The sequence below is a fragment of the Prorops nasuta genome, unplaced genomic scaffold (genome assembly GCF_024137725.1).
Source record: "Prorops nasuta isolate Cenicafe-Biocafe unplaced genomic scaffold, Cenicafe_Pnas_1.2 PNAS00025, whole genome shotgun sequence".
Classification (NCBI taxonomy): Eukaryota; Metazoa; Arthropoda; class Insecta; order Hymenoptera; family Bethylidae; genus Prorops; species Prorops nasuta.
Window position 1 is genome coordinate 2296323 of NW_027116822.1, and position 17051 is coordinate 2313373.

General features: G+C 33.3%; 3 protein-coding genes and 1 long non-coding RNA gene across 8 annotated transcripts; 2 read left to right on the forward strand and 2 right to left on the reverse strand.

Annotated features, from left to right (window-relative positions):
• Positions 1–828: 828 nt before the first annotated feature.
• LOC136782267 (uncharacterized) lies at positions 829–1818 on the forward strand. The gene is made up of 2 exons (XR_010824102.1): positions 829–1543; positions 1631–1818. It is a non-coding gene; the product is annotated as an uncharacterized lncRNA (long non-coding RNA).
• Positions 1819–3715: 1897 nt separating this feature from the next.
• LOC136782264 (neprilysin-2-like) lies at positions 3716–7333 on the reverse strand. The gene is given in 8 exon segments (XM_066741578.1): positions 3716–3832; positions 4397–4773; positions 4776–4893; positions 4979–5155; positions 5486–5697; positions 6031–6276; positions 6554–6688; positions 7227–7333. Coding segments are annotated over 6 exon segments (1227 nt in total). The 5' UTR covers positions 6257–6276; positions 6554–6688; positions 7227–7333.
• A 2109-nt stretch (positions 7334–9442) lies between these two features.
• On the forward strand, positions 9443–12629 carry LOC136782263 (protein BCAP-like). 4 transcript variants are annotated; one of them, XM_066741576.1, is made up of 4 exons: positions 9443–9849; positions 10392–11503; positions 12200–12259; positions 12336–12629. In XM_066741576.1, the coding sequence occupies exons 2-4, from the start codon at positions 10412–10414 to the stop codon at positions 12609–12611; spliced, it is 1428 nt and encodes a 475-aa protein (XP_066597673.1). In that variant the 5' UTR covers positions 9443–9849; positions 10392–10411; the 3' UTR covers positions 12612–12629. The 4 variants fall into 4 exon arrangements, with proteins under 4 accessions (XP_066597673.1, XP_066597674.1, XP_066597671.1 ...); XM_066741577.1 differs by having other exon boundaries at positions 9443–9738; XM_066741574.1 differs by having other exon boundaries at positions 9444–9849; positions 10024–11503.
• A 1775-nt stretch (positions 12630–14404) lies between these two features.
• Positions 14405–16471, reverse strand: LOC136782265 (E3 ubiquitin-protein ligase RNF25). Of its 2 annotated transcripts, XM_066741580.1 has the most exons (8): positions 16125–16471; positions 15767–15860; positions 15623–15694; positions 15503–15565; positions 15325–15436; positions 15028–15246; positions 14645–14956; positions 14405–14563 (listed from the first exon to the last, which is right to left on the reverse strand). In XM_066741580.1, exons 2-8 carry the CDS (start codon positions 15787–15789, stop codon positions 14405–14407), a joined length of 960 nt encoding a protein of 319 aa, XP_066597677.1. In that variant the 5' UTR covers positions 15790–15860; positions 16125–16471. The 2 variants fall into 2 exon arrangements, with proteins under 2 accessions (XP_066597677.1, XP_066597676.1); XM_066741579.1 differs by having other exon boundaries at positions 15325–15565; positions 16125–16468.
• Positions 16472–17051: the final 580 nt, after the last annotated feature.

The following is a 17051-nucleotide window of genomic DNA, read 5'->3' on the forward strand; positions in this document are numbered from 1 at the left end:
TCATAAACGATCAAGAATTAGCTGCAATAATAAATACATTTATCTCCACAGCATTATTGCACTAAATTTATTATGTTTTTAATTTGAAGCATACATTTTACATGAAGATACGATACTTTAAGGATGTTCATGCAATACTTTAAATACAAAACTATTCATATGCTGGTTTATCATAGTTATTCGACTACATATAACAAATATTATAATATTACTTAATTAATTTATGATAGTTGAGCATATGAATAGTTTTGTATATAGAGTACTGAATGGTTTTAAATTATCATATCTTCATGCAAAATGTATGCTTCAAATTAAAAACAATAAATTTAGTACAATAATGCTATGTAGATAAATGTATTTATTATTACAGCTAATTCTTAATCGTTTATGACGAGTTAGTGAAAGAATTGTAGTCAGTCTTTAAAAGCCTGTTTTGCTCTTGGTACATCAAGTGAGCGCTGTAGCGCAGGCGGTAAGGTTGCCGTTTATCATGCGGTGGGCTCGTGTTCGAGTCTTGGTGAAGATTAAAATTTTTTCATTTCTTTTTTCATTACAAGGAATTTTTTTTTTAATAACCATTAATTTATTGGACTCCATAATAAATAAAAAAATGCATTTATTAACAGATTAATATAAAAACATTGAGTTTATTTTACCTCAACTCATTTGTTATAATAAAACGCATTTTTTGTATTTATTACCAAATCTAATTTATTAATGGCTACATTTGACCATTTTATCAAAATTAAAAATCAATTTAGGAAAAGCATTTTTATTTTATTTATTCACTTATACCATAAGTACATCAGCTGTCAGATAGATCAAATATTTCTTTATTACACTTTATTTTTCCGTATACTAACATTTGTCTTCGTTCACGCCGTTCACGGTGACAGGCTGTGAATATAATATATATAATTTTTGATATATTACGTTCTGCATTTAAGATGGCTACTGACGTATTTCCGCTGGCAGTACACTTTGTGCAGTCTGCATTCCTTATATCAAAATTCACTTACTATAGAGCGTAGTACTATTCAAGATGGCGGACTTGGCAACCTTGATGTCAACCCAAGTGAAAAGTCAACCTCAGGGAATCCTATTTGCTGCTGATTGCTGTTTAGTTTACTTTAACAGTGCGTGTTAATTGTACGAATTACTGTAGAATGTTAAATTATTGTTGGTAATAATGGTAATTCAATCTTCAAAATTTTATTATTACATAAAAAATATATAAGTGTACAAAAGCAAGATATATTTATAACCAATCAAACAAGAGAATTAAAGATTAGCGGCTGCAGAAGAAGAGGGATCTGATAGGATGAAATGGGTGAGATAGTGGAGCAGTAGAGTGGTACAAGGGCCAATCCAGGCCAATTGCCTTCTTTTGGCTTACCTCTCTTGCGAATAAAGGAAACGGAATAGAGGAATAAGGGATAAGAGCGGGAAAAGGGGAAGGTAGTCATGGTAGTGGGGATGAAAAGGCCTTCTTGTTGGGAGAGCCAGAGCGAGGAGTATTTTCCCTAATTTAAATGACTCATAGGTTGTTGTATTACATTATATTTTTATTTACAAAAATTACTTCAGCTTAGTATATGTATTAAACTGATTACCAGAGGTTTACTTACAGGAAAATAAAAATACAATATTTCAACCAGCCATGCTCACTTTTCTAAAGTTTTGCAGAGGGTGTTGGAACTACAAACGAAAAATATCAAGTATACTTATTCCCACCGATAATCTATAGAATATCTGCAAAATAATTTTGAATAATTGTTATTGTAAATTGGATCTGATATTAAAAAGTATGTAATGATATTATTTTTTTTACTTTTGTAAAAGTTTCTTGATTTGTTCAAATGATCTTGCTTGCACATATTGCTCATCAGATGGGTCTAAGGCTATTTCTTTATATATTTTAAGATAGTCATCCTCCATAATGTTGCCTAAATCTTTTTGTTCTCTGAGATGAATTGCTAACGCTGCTTTTTGGAATTGCGATTCATTTTTACGTTTTAGCTTTTCAGCTTTACGTTTTAGTTCTTCTGTTTTTAACCATTCTAACTTGTCATAAAATATTTTAGTAGTTTCAAGAATATTTTTTGGCAATTCCATTACTAAAAAAAAGTATAATGTTAGTTTTGGGGCCAAACCATTACCGAGTGCCATCATCTATTAATTTTTGGTGCAAATTTTTTAAAATACAATTACTAGACAAACATTACTGTGTTTTGCTAAATTATTGATAATTCGTTAATACACAATAAATTTAATCAAGAGTAGTAAAACATACCTGCTACGATTTCCTACGATATTGACATAAACTGCTGACCTGAGCCTCGAATGGAGAATGGAAAAAGGAAAAACCGTCAGGTACTTCGCACTTCGTAGTGATGCCAGAAAAACTTTGTCAATCCGAGACTAACGCCACGCCAAGAAAGAGTGTCCTTAGGGCTTAGCGTCCTTTCCTTCCTTACCACTAGTGAAATGCAGCGTTGCCAACTCCGCCATTTTGATTATGCTACGCTGTATGTACAGTGATGTCAGTGATGCCAAAATCAAACGTTTAGCTACAAAAATGAAGTTAGCCGCTAGCCAGCAGCAGTATAGAAAATTTGAAGGGAAGGGGTATATTCCGATATATCCTTCTCTCTCCCTCCTATGCGAATAAACAAAGACAGAGCGATTCGACATTCTATAGCACTTTTCTGATTCAGAGCTATATTTTGTGGAAAAGTATGACGATCAGACGGCACAAACTGTAGATAAATATCTACAATTTCTCGTATACTGGGTTTGTTCTTTTTCACTGCACTATCGAACTTGTGCAATTAGTTGAAATAAGACAAACATATGTTTTCTCGCTCTAACTTATTGCACTAGCGCAGTAATACAGCGAAAAAGAACAGACCTACTGCTATTATGTGCTATAGTTTGCGCTCGATATTTCCGCCCGCCATTTTCCCTCGGAGCAGAATCGATGAAGGCCAGGAGCCAGGAATTCGGGGCTGATTGCATCATATAAATCGGATTACCGCTTTCGGCGCTTTCCGTAGAATGCAATCGGATTGGAGTTGATTATAATGTGATCGTACATCAATCCCAAATATCCCAATCCGATTGTACTATGTATGTATAATGTACAATGACCGCCACTAATGGCCTGCAAGATTTTTTTGATGCGTTTAGGAACCATACTTCCCCATGGATTTTTCCCCGCCTGGACTGAGTGACTGGAAAGAGTATAGGATGTGTATGATAGGCTATCCTTGTTTAAATGCCTTAAAGAGAAAGAGAGAGCCTTATACCGCGTTCAACCTGGTTTCTCCAGGCCTTCGTTTCTTATTTTCCTATCTCGGACGTCGCCATTGCTCTTCTCTCTCTAACTCATAGATTTCTATCTGCGTCTTTGTCTAAAATAATTCTACGCCACTGGCCCAGTGGCGTAGAATTATTTTAGACAAAGACGCAGATAGAAATCTATGAGTTAGAGAGAGAAGAGCAATGGCGACGTCCGAGATAGGAAAATAAGAAACGAAGGCCTGGAGAAACCAGGTTGAACGCGGTATAAGGCTCTCTCTTTCTCTTTAAGGCATTTAAACAAGGATAGCCTATCATACACATCCTATACTCTTTCCAGTCACTCAGTCCAGGCGGGGAAAAATCCATGGGGAAGTATGGTTCCTAAACGCATCAAAAAAATCTTGCAGGCCATTTAGAATTCCTCCAGCTTTTTATCCTCCAGCAACTCATCCGGATAAGCGATATGGCTCACCATTGAAGCTGCTTTGGCCAGTGCACTTTTCTTCGTTTCTTCGTCCATCCATTCCACCTGATGGAGGGATCACTGAATTATTAATTATTCTTTACACCCCCCCCCCTTTTAACTATAAAATTATGGTAAACAAGAATATTATAGAATTAAGAAATTTCAACTTATAGCATAAAACTAAGGAAGGTAACAATTTAGTTACAGAGTAGTAAATATCAGAAGAATTCTTTTTAGCAAATTTATATCAATGCATATAGAACGTTTCCGATACTCCCACCTTTTTCTCAGCCTACCCTTTTTTCTCTCATTACATATATCTGCACATTTAATTATTTTAAATAATAATATTTTTGGTTGAAATAAGGTGCGGGCTTTACAAATATATACATATTTAAGTCTAGTAAAAAGGCAGACTGTACAATTTAAGGACGTATTCTTTGTACTAAATTTTGCTATTACACCAAAAGCTATAAAAACTAATAAAATATATATTTTTCAACATCCAAGTAACAGTTATTGAAAAAATCTATAACAAAAGAGAAATTCTTTGCGATTTAACGAAGAAGCAAGATTCGACGTGGGGGGTCAATGACCCGAAATAAGAAAGAATGCGGAAGTGCACACCTGCTTAAGGATCTTAGTGAATTGTTGTCGAATGTCGCCGACCATTTCAAGTGCGTTTTTCTTGGCTTCCTCATTGAAGTATTTGCGAACGTAAAGAGCACCAACGCTAATGGACAAACTTCCGGAGACGAGGTCGACGCATTCCTTCCACCTTGGCTCCCGTTCAGTTTTCCCACTGAGAGCGGTCGAGTAAGCTAGCTGTCTTTTCCTGATGTCTTCGTTCAAATAACTCACTGATACAGCAGCTACTCGCCACATGACGTAGTTTGCCTGAATCCTCTTTGGCGTGGTGCTCAATAACCTTTCAAGGTCACTGATGAAACTGGACACATTAACGATAACTACTTCCGACTCGGTCACCCGAATCTCCTCGGGTATAGAAGGTTTCTGAAATACTCCATCCATGGAATGCTGGGGTAGTTCTTGGACAAATCCCTTATCGACATTGGATTGTACAAGAGGGTGGCATTTCTGCGTTTCTCGTTTGGCAAGGAAATCTGTGAGAAAAATAATTGCTTACTTCCCTTGCTGCGCAATTAAATGAATTTATTGCTCGGTCAAGGATACCGAGCTTTCACTCACGTTCGCAAGTTTCATTTCGAAATCCAACGACTCCCTCAGTTCTGCTCTTGCCCTCGCTTTGTTCGCACCCAGAATCACTGCGATATCCACCATGTAACTATAATAGGCTTGTACTATTTTGTCGTCGAATCCTTTGGACAAATATTCGCGAGACAGGCCTAGAGATGCTTGGTCCAGCTACAATATAAGAAGAAACTATATAGATTTTACAGGAAAGATAAATACACACGAGAAAATGAATTATTTGATTAGAATAAATCTTGCATTGAATATTCCCAAATAAATAATTTTACTTAATTTTAATAAACATTTAAAGCAAGAATTATATGAATCAAATAATTTTTTCCTCAGTGTACGAGTCCTTTATGTAGGATTATAATCGTGTACAATATTTTCTACGCATAAAGTTAAAAGCTGTTGTTAACGAGGAATAACATCATACAATTCTGGGAATAAAGAGATTGTGAGTATAAAACGGTGATGTTTGTAAGTTAATTATTTTCTCACATCGATGATTCGTTTTGTACTGTTCTTCAGATCAACACCAATGCTGAAATCGATGAAATAATCAACGGAGTATCCCATCTTGCGGAATCTGTATACAGAGTCTTTCCAGCTGAAATCGCCTTCCTTCCAATTTAGACCATCCAAAACTGGCCAGCCACCTAGCTTCTTCAAGATCGTCAATAACGGAGTCAAGCCTTGCTCCTCGATGATGGCTGTGAAAATGAAGAGACATCGATAAAATCATGTTATTCTTCAAGTTTATTATTATTATCAATAAGTTACCACATTAAAAGAAAAAAACTTCTCTCTCATTGCCAAAATTTTCAAAAGTCAAATCACTTGGCAAAAATGGACGAAATACTTTTCTCTTTACGATCGCCTTGGTAATTAAATTTTACAAAACAAAAAATACAAATTAATAAACGTAAACCACATAATTTTTATCACGTTTTACCATTGAATTAACAAGTTTGTTACACAGAAATTCGATTCTTCTTCTCGTTACATCACAAATTACTCGATCGATTAATTTTTAAGCTGCTTACTCTTGTTCATGCAGGATTTGTACAAATCCTTGACGAGCCTGAATGGTTTAGGCTCGTTCGGGACTCGCTCAGCCTCGATGCTGGATCTCAGCTGTTCCTGGAGTTTATCGCTGATAATGCTAAACGTATTCACGCTGATCTTGTCATCGGGGATCGTCGTGGATTTCAGGAAGCCTCCGCAGGCGAATTTGTAAAAGTCGTCGCAGGGTTCTACATCTTTGTCCATGTTCTCCAGTACCTTGGAGGCTGCAATTTTCAAGGTCATTAGAGATTTTTCTTGTAACGAATAATGCTTATAAAAATAACAATCATAATATATATATATATTAAATTAAATCAAGCCACTAATAGGTACATACACCTATTATCCAACGAGAATTTCTTACGTAATTGGACTGGCGCATAATCGACGTTGCAGGATCGATCGATCTTTGAAATAAAATTTAATTGAGTGGACAGAATAGAATGGATCGGATCTCTCGTGCACGTTTAACGCCGTAAAATTCGATAAAGTATCGATTACCTGTGTGGACGCATCCGGGCGTGAAGCAAACGTCTCCACTGTCGACAACTTCCGGCGTTTTCGATCCACTCCTCAAACCATAGGATCCGCTGAGGGCTTCCGCTGTGACAGGTAGCGACTCTCTATTAGCTGGTGCTATTCTCGTGCAGGTGTGGATGTAGCATGTGCATTGGCAGGTGCGAAAAATGAAGGAAAATGAACGAGATTCAACGACGGCGAATGAACGATATTTTTATAATATTCCAATATATGTATATAGCTAATGCTTCTAGACACGCTTGAATTCCTCCAACGAACTTTTTACATTAATTCTGACTGTAATTACCGCAATTTTGCCTCGAATTCGTTTATCGAACGTTCAATTGAGATTAAATAATTATTTTAATTTGTAAAAACAATTGATTCATCTTTAACTACATATATATATACCGAAAAATATGCTTGATTCAAATAAATCCTTGCGTCGAGTAGTCTCAATTTGAAATAATTAACTCTGTTTCAAGGAATAACCAATTAAATTAAAATTTAGCATATTTTTTCATTAAAATTAGTTATCATCGAGTTAACAATTTCAATGGGACTACTCCATGAAAGATTTATTTGAATCGATTAATGTTTTGTTCGATACAAGAAGAAGAGTGATTATTTTTGTCGATAAATCTCTACTTTTTACCTTCTTTTCCACATAGCGATCTTTTTTCTATATTTTCAACAATAGGAGAATACTTTGACGATAGTGATAAAGTTTCAAAATTCTAAAGTGGCGTCATGTATTTTGACAAAGACGTCACTAATTGGCGTCACGAAGTGTGCGTAGGTGGCACCGAATCTACTTTCACGTATATCTGTTTATTTACTCGCTTGTTATCCGCGAGATGTTCATGACTCACGTATCAGGCTGCTTTTCCCAGTGGCTGCAAAATCCAAGCTAATTCGTATTTTTTTTAGCTTTGATCTCGTCAGACCTAAACGCGCGTCTGCTGCTTGTTTGCTTTATCGGTAGGTGAAATCTATCTTTGATCGAACTTGTTATCTTTGATACGACCATATTTATTGTTTTCTTTTTTTTATATTCTTAGTTGCTTCGCGATCATCGACCAAGCACCAACCTCTGACTAACGTCTCTCGAATTATTGTGCAGCCAATAATGGCGTTTATCGAACAAGAATATCGCGGTGAGTCAATGCCACCCCTCGGATTCCGCACGATATATTTTCCAAAAAAATATTTTCCATGATACAACAATATTCACGAGTTTGTTAAAAAAATTAAAGTTTCTTCATAAAAACGTCCAACAGTATTTTGCCTCGTTTTCATCCCCCACTTTTCATACGAAGAACCAACGAGACTCGAATCGTTAAATGAGGCAGATTGGCAGGGTATGATGAAGTGCAACGAAGCGGATGCTGTTTTTTCAATGACTAAATCCTCACCACTCTTGGACATTTCGCATTTTGCGGAGTTGGCTACAAATACGCCAAGGGCGACAGCCAACGCGACGCACAAAAGGACACCGGAAACTGCTACAACCGTTAGGCCACGTTCCAAGGCGGATCGTCTCTTCCACCATGTTGGATTTCTGAAATTACAAATAATAATTCTCTTTTAATTTCGGTCTTATTTTTTTCTTACAACATAACGCGAATACGAGTGGATTTTATTCGCCAGCAGCTTTACGAGCAATGGAACATATTTTTTTTGTTGCAAAGGAGAAGATAGACTTCCTCGCGGATCCGCGGATGACCTTGTCGAGGCCAGAATCGATTTCCCATGTTCCGTTATGGGGCTCCAGTTATATGGAGTTTGTACGCCATTGACTACCTTACGAGTTATCGTCAGCAGTAAAATTGTCATTTTCGACGAAAGTATCGCCATTAGCAGCCTCGAATTTATGGGCCTTTGCGTTTTGCGTCGCAAGTACTCTGGAGTCAACAAAGTTTCTTCCAACAATTAACCTCCCATGTGAAATTCTGAGAATTCTGCAATTTTTGCCTCAGGACTTTTTCTCACAATTTTCTGTTGTTCAATATTTCAGCATTTTACAGCTAAATAAATTATGTCGATTAATAAGGTTTTCACGTTGAAAGATTTTAACGAGTTACGAGAAAATGGTAATTAAACGCTCGTTTGCGGTATTGGTTAAAAATGTTATTTATCGAGATCTATGGGAATTTAATTGTTTATATACATTAAATTCGGATTGTCCGTATTTGACGATATTGTATATATTTCTCATGAACGAAAAACGTAGGGAGTACTCGGCAAGCTGAGCGATTGATTTTTATGATTTACATCTCGCTTTTACCATTTATCGTTCATAGCGATTACACACTATAACAGGATCGAAAAAATTTCTCAGCAATCATTGCCCGCGTGAATATCATATATGCTTTTTTCAGCTCTTGTGGACAATATAACAAATAGTTTTTACTGGTTCTCGCATAACTACTCATTATGTACACAATTTTTTTATTTTTTATTTAGAAAAAACATTCTTATTCTTATCCAGTTTATCCCGGCTTTTCTAAGTCGTAATATATATATTATATCACTTCTCCCCCTCTTGCTTATTTTCGGCTCCTCTTATTCTCAAGTTTAAGAGTTTTGTGGCAGTGAAATACGCATAACAGATTCAAGTCAGTTTTTATATCACATCTATATGTTCATATAGTACATTATACATACATAGTACAATCGGATTGGGATATCTGGGATTGATGTACGATCACATTATAATCAACTCCAATCCGATTGCATTCTACGGAAAGCGCCGAAAGCGGTAATCCGATTTATAGTATGATGCAATCAGCCCCGAATTCCTGGCTCCTGGGCGTAATCATATAGGCTGATCTTCATTGGTTTCATTGTATATAGCGACATCGATTTTTGAAAAGACACCATAATGGTATATTTTTCGGAGCAGTTAAGATATCTTGCCTTTATCTTATAATAGTTTTCTTACTCGTTAATGTTAACAGTCAAGTTCAAGATATTATTATTCAAATTACTTAAAAATATCTTTAAGATACCTAATAGGTAGTCTTTAAGCTAACTGAAAAACTGAAATAAAAAGATACCCAAAAGTTATCTGTGCTGGCTGGGAAAGAAACACTTTGCTTATTTTTCTGTAAATTTTAGAATAATTGTCTACCAAAGCGAAATATTTTGTAAATATCCTAAGTCGTGTAAGCCTATAAAATGTTATTATTATAATTGAGAGAAGCTATAATTTAATACGCAACATTGCAGTTTAATTGTGTATTTATTTAAATGTTTACAAAATCTCTATTCAATAGGTAATTTATAGATTGGATATTTATAATAATTAAAACAAATTGATATTTTTATTTATTTTATTGGTTTGAAATAATATACTAGTTTTATTTTACCGCCGCTATTAATAATTTTGACGTAATCGCATTGCCAAACACCATTATAATTTTGTGGAATTTGTGTTTTTATTACTGCAGCTGATTAGATTAAAAGCAAAAGGATTATTGAGTTTATAAAGTATGTCTAAAATTGTCCGACCAGAGCAAAGCCAAATCTAATCTTAAGAGCCTAATTGTCTTCTAAAATAAATAATAATGTTCGAAAAACAAATATAATTATAAAGAACCACTTTGATATAATATGTTAAAGTAGTACAACTTGTTTTTCACCAATTTTAGTGGTCCCTACTACACAATGATTTACCTATAAAAGCTAGTATTATTGTTGCATTACTAGATAAATTTCATTTATAATTAAAAAGTATATAAAATGGATAATTTGTCAGATTCGTTTAAGACAGACTTAGAGTCAGTGACTTCAACAGAGTCTCTACACCTGATTACAGATGAGTTCAGGTTAAAACATATGTTAACTCCAGATGTGTCAAATATTGAATTGACAAAGCGAGTTAATTTGCTGGAATTGGAAAATGAAAGACTTCGTATAGAACTAGAAAATTCCAGAATAGAGCTCAATGCTAGAATAGCTGCCAATGAAGGTTTAAAAGGAAAAATATCTGAACTGTATGTAGAGATTCAGGCTGTGATTCAAAGTAAACAAAAATTGCAGAATACTCTAACTGACACAACTAAACAATTATCCATAATGGAAGCTTCAACCAAATGGTATCAAGGACAACTGCATAATACTCAAGCTAATAAGAAAGCCCTTCAATTAGAAGTGAGTACATACCAACAGATCTCAAAACAGCGCCAACAAACCATTAATAGTATAACTGGAAGATGTAGACAACTGGTAGCTGATTACACAAAACTTATGCAGAAGTATCAAGAGGAAAAACATTGTTTTTATGAAAAATTAAAAGATTTAGAAGCTAAAAGTGTTGAAAATTTTGCACAAAATAATTATGATAGTTCTGGAAGCAATTCAGAGATTTTAGATTTATGCACAAAGTTGGAAATATCTGAGAGAGAGCTATATGATACAAGGACAGAATTAAAGGTTTCGGAACAGAGGCTAATGAGCACAGAGACTGCTAAAAACTCAATGGAAAATCTTATTGACAAACAGCAAAGTTTAATTAAATCTATGGAGGATGATATGCAAAAATGGAACACAGAAAGAAGCGAAATGGTTGATAAATTATGTAAAATGGATTTTGAAAAACAGCAATTAAAAGCTGAAAATGAGATTTTGAAAGCTGATTTACATACATCTACAATAGAGCAAAACCAGGTTGAAGATGCAATGATTCAATTAAGAACACAATTAACTAAAATGATAGCACAATATAAATTAATTAAAGCAAGAAATACAGAAGTAGAAGAAAAGTTAAATTTAGTAGGAGATGTAGAGAATGAGAATAAGAAATTAAAAAAACTATCTTACCAAGCAAATAGCTCTTTACTGAGGAAGCTGATGCAGGAGAAACGGAAAATAAAAACATTACAGAAGAAACTTCAGAATGAGCAATCAAAGGGACAACTTACTGAAGCAGTAATTATTTCTTACTTCTAAAAGGTGTCCCAATAATTATTGAAACTTGAATATCTTTTTATTCAGAAGGCTTCAAATAAATCTTATGAAATGAAAATAACATGCAAGAAGTGTGGATTGTAATATAATAATAGAAATATATATTAAAATGGAAATATTTAATAAATTTGAATGTCACAATGATTTCTGTAAGTAGAACAATTTTTCTTTACAAATTGCTATATGAATGCACCATTCAACTAAAGCATTTATTAGATATTTGAATTTCAAATTTTTTGTATTACTGATTTCGCGAGTATATGGAGAGTGATCATGCATATTAGGTGCTTTAGCAAATAAATATCTGTGGATAATTTTAAAAATACATTTTTCATAAACACTTAGGTTGTTCATATAGAGTTTTAGAAAGGTCTCAAGGTCAAGTACAAGTATGCACAATGAAAAATGAATAATTCCTTTTAAAAATTTAATGATGATTTTGAAATCTCTTAAGTACATACATTTCATTAAAAATTATTATTATTATATCACAGTCCTTTGTATGCTATATAATATTTATTTCACAAGATTTACTCTAAACCTTCTGAATGAGAAGCCATTCGAAAATATTATTTGGAATACCCTAAACATATGTTAATGTAATTCACTTAGATCGCGATTGCTGAATAAAATATTCTCTAATTTTTTCATTTACAGAAAAGTATGACTGAGAACACTCTTCGAGCATGCCTAAAGCAAGCTTTATCTAGGAATAAAGTAAAATTTTTGTTTTCTACATTTTCAAACAATTAGATAAATAATTGATAATTAAATGTAAAAAAATTATTTCTAGGACTTAAAGGACCAATTAAAATCCTTATCAAAATCATTGGAAGAAAATATTGACGAGGGGTATGGGGATAACAGTATTTTAAGTTCAGTTTCAGACATTCCTACTCCAATGCCTAATAATTCAGTATTATTAAATGCAGCTGCACAAGTTTTATCTAGGAGCAAAGATTTTTCATTGCCACTAGAAAAAGAATTAAGTTTACTGGAAATGAAGATGATAAGTATTCGGGATCAATTCATTCAAATCAGTCACCAAGGGGAAACTCGTTTATTGTGACATTTTAATGTTTTATAAAAGATCTATAAAAGCTAAATCCCTCTAACTTTTGTAACCAATGTTCATAGTTTCAATTACTATTAATAGAGAGCTTACAAATAACAGTATAATAATTAAAATAGAAAAGTATTTGTCAAGTATTAAAAAAAAATATAATATATACATATATATTAAAGGTATTAAAAAATCTAATTGTTTTGTTGGTTTTAAAATATTTAACAAAAAAAAAAAATATGTATTCAATGTCAAAAACGTTCAAATCTCTTTTGTGAGCTCTTATGATAAAAAAATAAAGAGCTGTAAATAAAACTTTATAATCGTTATTTTTATCATATTGTTTATGGAATATGTAAATCAGTAAATTTGGTAAACGTGATCTGTGCGATATTTTATTATTAGTGGAACCAATTATACAGTATAATTATGACAACATTTTACATTAGCATGAGTATGTACTTATCTCTGTTATGAATGGCAAAATTGCACATGTGCCAAGCAGCATCTAAGGGTTTTCGTACATATCGGATAATATTTCGATATTAACTGTCTATATATTGCATTGTTTACTGTGAGCACTGTAAGTTAGATAATTCTAAAAAATTTCGATAAGATATACAAAATTACAAAGCCTATAGTGTTAACAAGAGTATCGAAGAAGCTAATTAATCTGTACGTAATAAATTCTTATTATTATTGTACATTAGTGTTAAATGTCTTTTAGACATTTTGGCTTCTAGCTTTTCCAATCTCTCATAGTAAGAGGGACTGTTTATATATTACCAGTCCTTCCAGTTTCGTTATGCGCACCGTTACTGACTAGCAGCATAAAATCCAGTTTGTACACTGGTGCTAAGTAAGCATATAGACTAATCGCGAATTCGAGTACCTGCACCAGTGTGCACTGATATATCTCTATCCTCTGCTTTCACATTAATGATAAAAAGATAAAGATACACTCAGTATGCTCTAGTGCAGGTCTCCGAATTCGCGATAAAATTTATGCTTCTGTCCATATTCAAAAAAAGGTAAATACGGGCAGCAACTTATAAATAATAAGTCATTAATAATAAAAAGAAACTTTATGAAAAATAAAATTCTTGTTTTCGTCTTTCTCGACATACATTGGAATCTTAAAATTGAATCACAGAAGAAAACAGTGTAGTTTCACCTGCTCCCCAGGTACACATACGTAGTATTCTAATATTTAATATTATTTAGTTCTATTTAATATCTTTAATTTGTCATGTGAAAGACAAACCTTAATCAAAGAAAGGCTTCTAGAGACGTTTAATCTATGAGAAACACGCACACACTATGAAATCCATGGTAATTAATAGCAATTGCTAATTACATATGTAATATTTATGTATCACTATATTAGTGAAAGATAAAAGTAAATATTAGAAATTTCGCTCGGTAGAATTTGGCAACATTCATAACATAGTATATAATATGGGATTTTAAACAATTGGCTATTTTTCATAATTTTCAATTACTTCTTGATTAAAAAGATTCAGCCCAGAACCATTTAATACTTGAAATAAAAATGAAAAAAAAAACAATTTACTGATCTCGTATCAGTAAATTGAAGCGCATAAAATAATTAATTATCCACAAAAGCCCTTTGGAATGCTCCCATCTTATACACTTTAAAAAATGCTGCTCTATATTTATTCCATGCAAGGAATTAGATAGAAATAATGAGAGGCTGAACCAGAAATTAAACTACCAAAGACTTTTATGATTAAGCTATGAATACCAATTGAATTTGTGTAATTTTTGATAGCCCATTGTCATCTGGAAGTAGAGTCATTTTGTCTAACTTTGTCAGGATGTCTACGATTATGCGATCTACCGTGCCCTCTATTTCGGTGCCCATAGTGATTATGGTGTACCTGACGAGATTGGCACTGTGTGTGATTCTGAGACTGAGATTGTTTTGGCTGTGAGATCTAAAAAAATTTTTTAATTGTATTTATCATGCTTAATCACCTTACTTTAATGTTTTTTTAATTTAATTTAGTGCCTCTTACCACATTTGACTGTACAGATTGTACAGACTGATTAGAGTATGTTGTTACACTAGTACCAGGAGGATTTCTGCCTTCACCAGAAGCTGTATCATCTTCTGTTCTCACCAACATTTTTACACCCTCTGCCTCAGGGTCAATTATTCCACCTCTCTGTTGCTGCCTTAAATATAAGGTTGCCATTTGCTTTTGTAGCTCTCTCAACTCAGCAGTCACAGAAAAATCTGTTGCTGTTTCTACATCTATAGGAGGTGGGGCTGACCACATTGTTTCAACGTCGCAATTAATGGATTCTCGGCAAACTGGACAAATTGCCTAGAAAAATAATATTTTCATTAATTTGTAATTTTAATTAAAATATTTGTTTTTATAAATTAGAGCTGCACCTGAAATTTATTAGTTGCATCTTGTTGCCATTGGGGTAATTTTTCTTGCTCCTCCCTATAATATCTTTCAGCAGCAGCAACATGTGCTGCTAAGCAATGAGAGTGAAAATGATGAAAGCATTCTGTCTTGGTAAATTCATCACCTTCACGGAAACCATATAAGCAAACTGCACATTGCCCTGTAGGACGATTGCTCCTTGTTAAATGTTCTCTTATAAGCTAAAAATTAAAATATTTAATTGATTAGTTAATTAAATGATATTTATTCTTTCTTAGATACCAAATAATTAATCTTACCTCAATTAATTCAAACATAACAGGTTGACCAATAAAATCTCTACATTTGGCCTCAGCCTCATTTTTCATTAATTGTACAGTATCTTCATGTAACCCTCTGGGATTTCTGAGACTGATAATTGGAGATACATCTGGATATTCTTGAGGTAAATGTGCAACTAGCCTAACACATACATACTGTGACTGAGAATCCTCTCCAGTAAAAGGAAACACTATTGTTTCTATGCTTTCTGGCTGACCTCTGAAAAATTTTCCTTATAAATTAAAGTTAAAACAGCAATATATTTAAATCTCATACCTTTCATTCAGTTTTACTTGAAGCTCATCAGCCAGTAAAATAGCTCTTAAAGCCTCAATTTCATCAGATACTCTAGAAAATAACAAATACTTCAGTTAATTCATTAACAGACCTATTCTCTTTTATTTAATAAAATATACTCACCTTTCATCCACAAAATCCGACATTGTGCAATAGACGCTTTTGATAATTTTTAATAACAATCCTTTTCTACCCTACACAGCTCTGTATACATATTCTAGAAAAAACCAGTCAAATATTTAAAACATTTTTTAGAATGATGCAACATTTCAGTAATTATACTACTGCATAGATATAAAGGTTATTAGTCTTCTGTAATTACCTTTTTCAAATTAGTAACAAATTTTTGTTTCTGAATAAAACTGGTGTTTTTATAAAAGAATCAAAATTTAACAGAAAAGTTATGAAAATTTGTATCAAATTAAAGCTTATTTTAGAGGTTAAATAATAAAATTTAGGAGATTTAAAAAGGTTGACCCACCTCCATAAGATGTGTAGCAGGGTAAATAAACTGTTTAGTGAACAATGAAATTTGGTGAACTAGCTTTGCCTAGCTTTGCACTTTACAGTAGGGCGAGGGTCAGGGTGCAAGGAGAACGGGGAGAACACAAAACCTGTCTGCTTTTCGAAGATGGCGTTCTGCTTGTTTGGGTTGGGTATTACGTGACGGAAAGCTCAAGACAGCAATACTGGCAATATTACGGGAAGGGATTTTAAGGGAGGGGGACATACATACAGGGCGGTCAGCTGAACAGGGGCAAAAGAAGTGAGAATATATGGATGGAGTCCTTACCGTCCTTACTTTTACTCCCTTGCATTTACCGGCATAAGGGTTACTGAGATTATGGTGGAAGACCTGAACTGAATGCCTTGAATTCCTACAATCCTTTATTAAATAGGGGTTCAGTCCAATGGGAGCCACGATTATTTTAGATGTTTAAGTTGGAGTTGTTACAGGGTAGCTTGTTATTAGGTACTTAAGTGCAGCAAGATTTAATTATATCTGTATTTTCTCTAAATGCTTTGCATATCTAATAATTTGTAAAATCAAGATAGCGTCATTCGGAAGACCACCGAATAATTTTTACAAGAAATAATACATAATAGTTTAAGATCGATCATTAGGTAACACGATAAAATTTTTTAAGTATTTCACATAATTACAGTACTTTACAAGAAATATTTATAAATTAAAGTACAATTAATAAATCAAATTTAGTAAGTCAACAATTAGTACAACAGAATTGGTCTTAATCTAGTAAGAGATAATAAGTAGCTGATCCCTCTTTCAAAAATGAAAGAGAATAAGTATTAACAAAATATCGCTACCATAAAAATTTTCTTTTAATGAGTAAAATTCAAACAAGATTTAAAGAAACATATTTTATTCCATTTCAAAAAATAAAAT

Coding starts and splice junctions, on each gene's coding strand:
- LOC136782263 (XM_066741574.1), top strand. CDS start 10,316: ATGGATAATTTGTCAGATTCGTTTAAGACAGACTTAGAGTCAGTGACT. Junction 11,504..12,199: donor AGGGACAACTTACTGAAGCA/GTAATTATTTCT, acceptor TTTCATTTACAG/AAAAGTATGACTGAGAACAC. Junction 12,260..12,335: donor AAGCTTTATCTAGGAATAAA/GTAAAATTTTTG, acceptor AATTATTTCTAG/GACTTAAAGGACCAATTAAA.
- LOC136782265 (XM_066741579.1), bottom strand. CDS start 15,789: ATGTCGGATTTTGTGGATGAAAG. Junction 15,566..15,622: donor CAAGTAAAACTGAATGAAAG/GTATGAGATTTA, acceptor AAAATTTTTCAG/AGGTCAGCCAGAAAGCATAG. Junction 14,957..15,027: donor ATGCAACTAATAAATTTCAG/GTGCAGCTCTAA, acceptor TTATTTTTCTAG/GCAATTTGTCCAGTTTGCCG.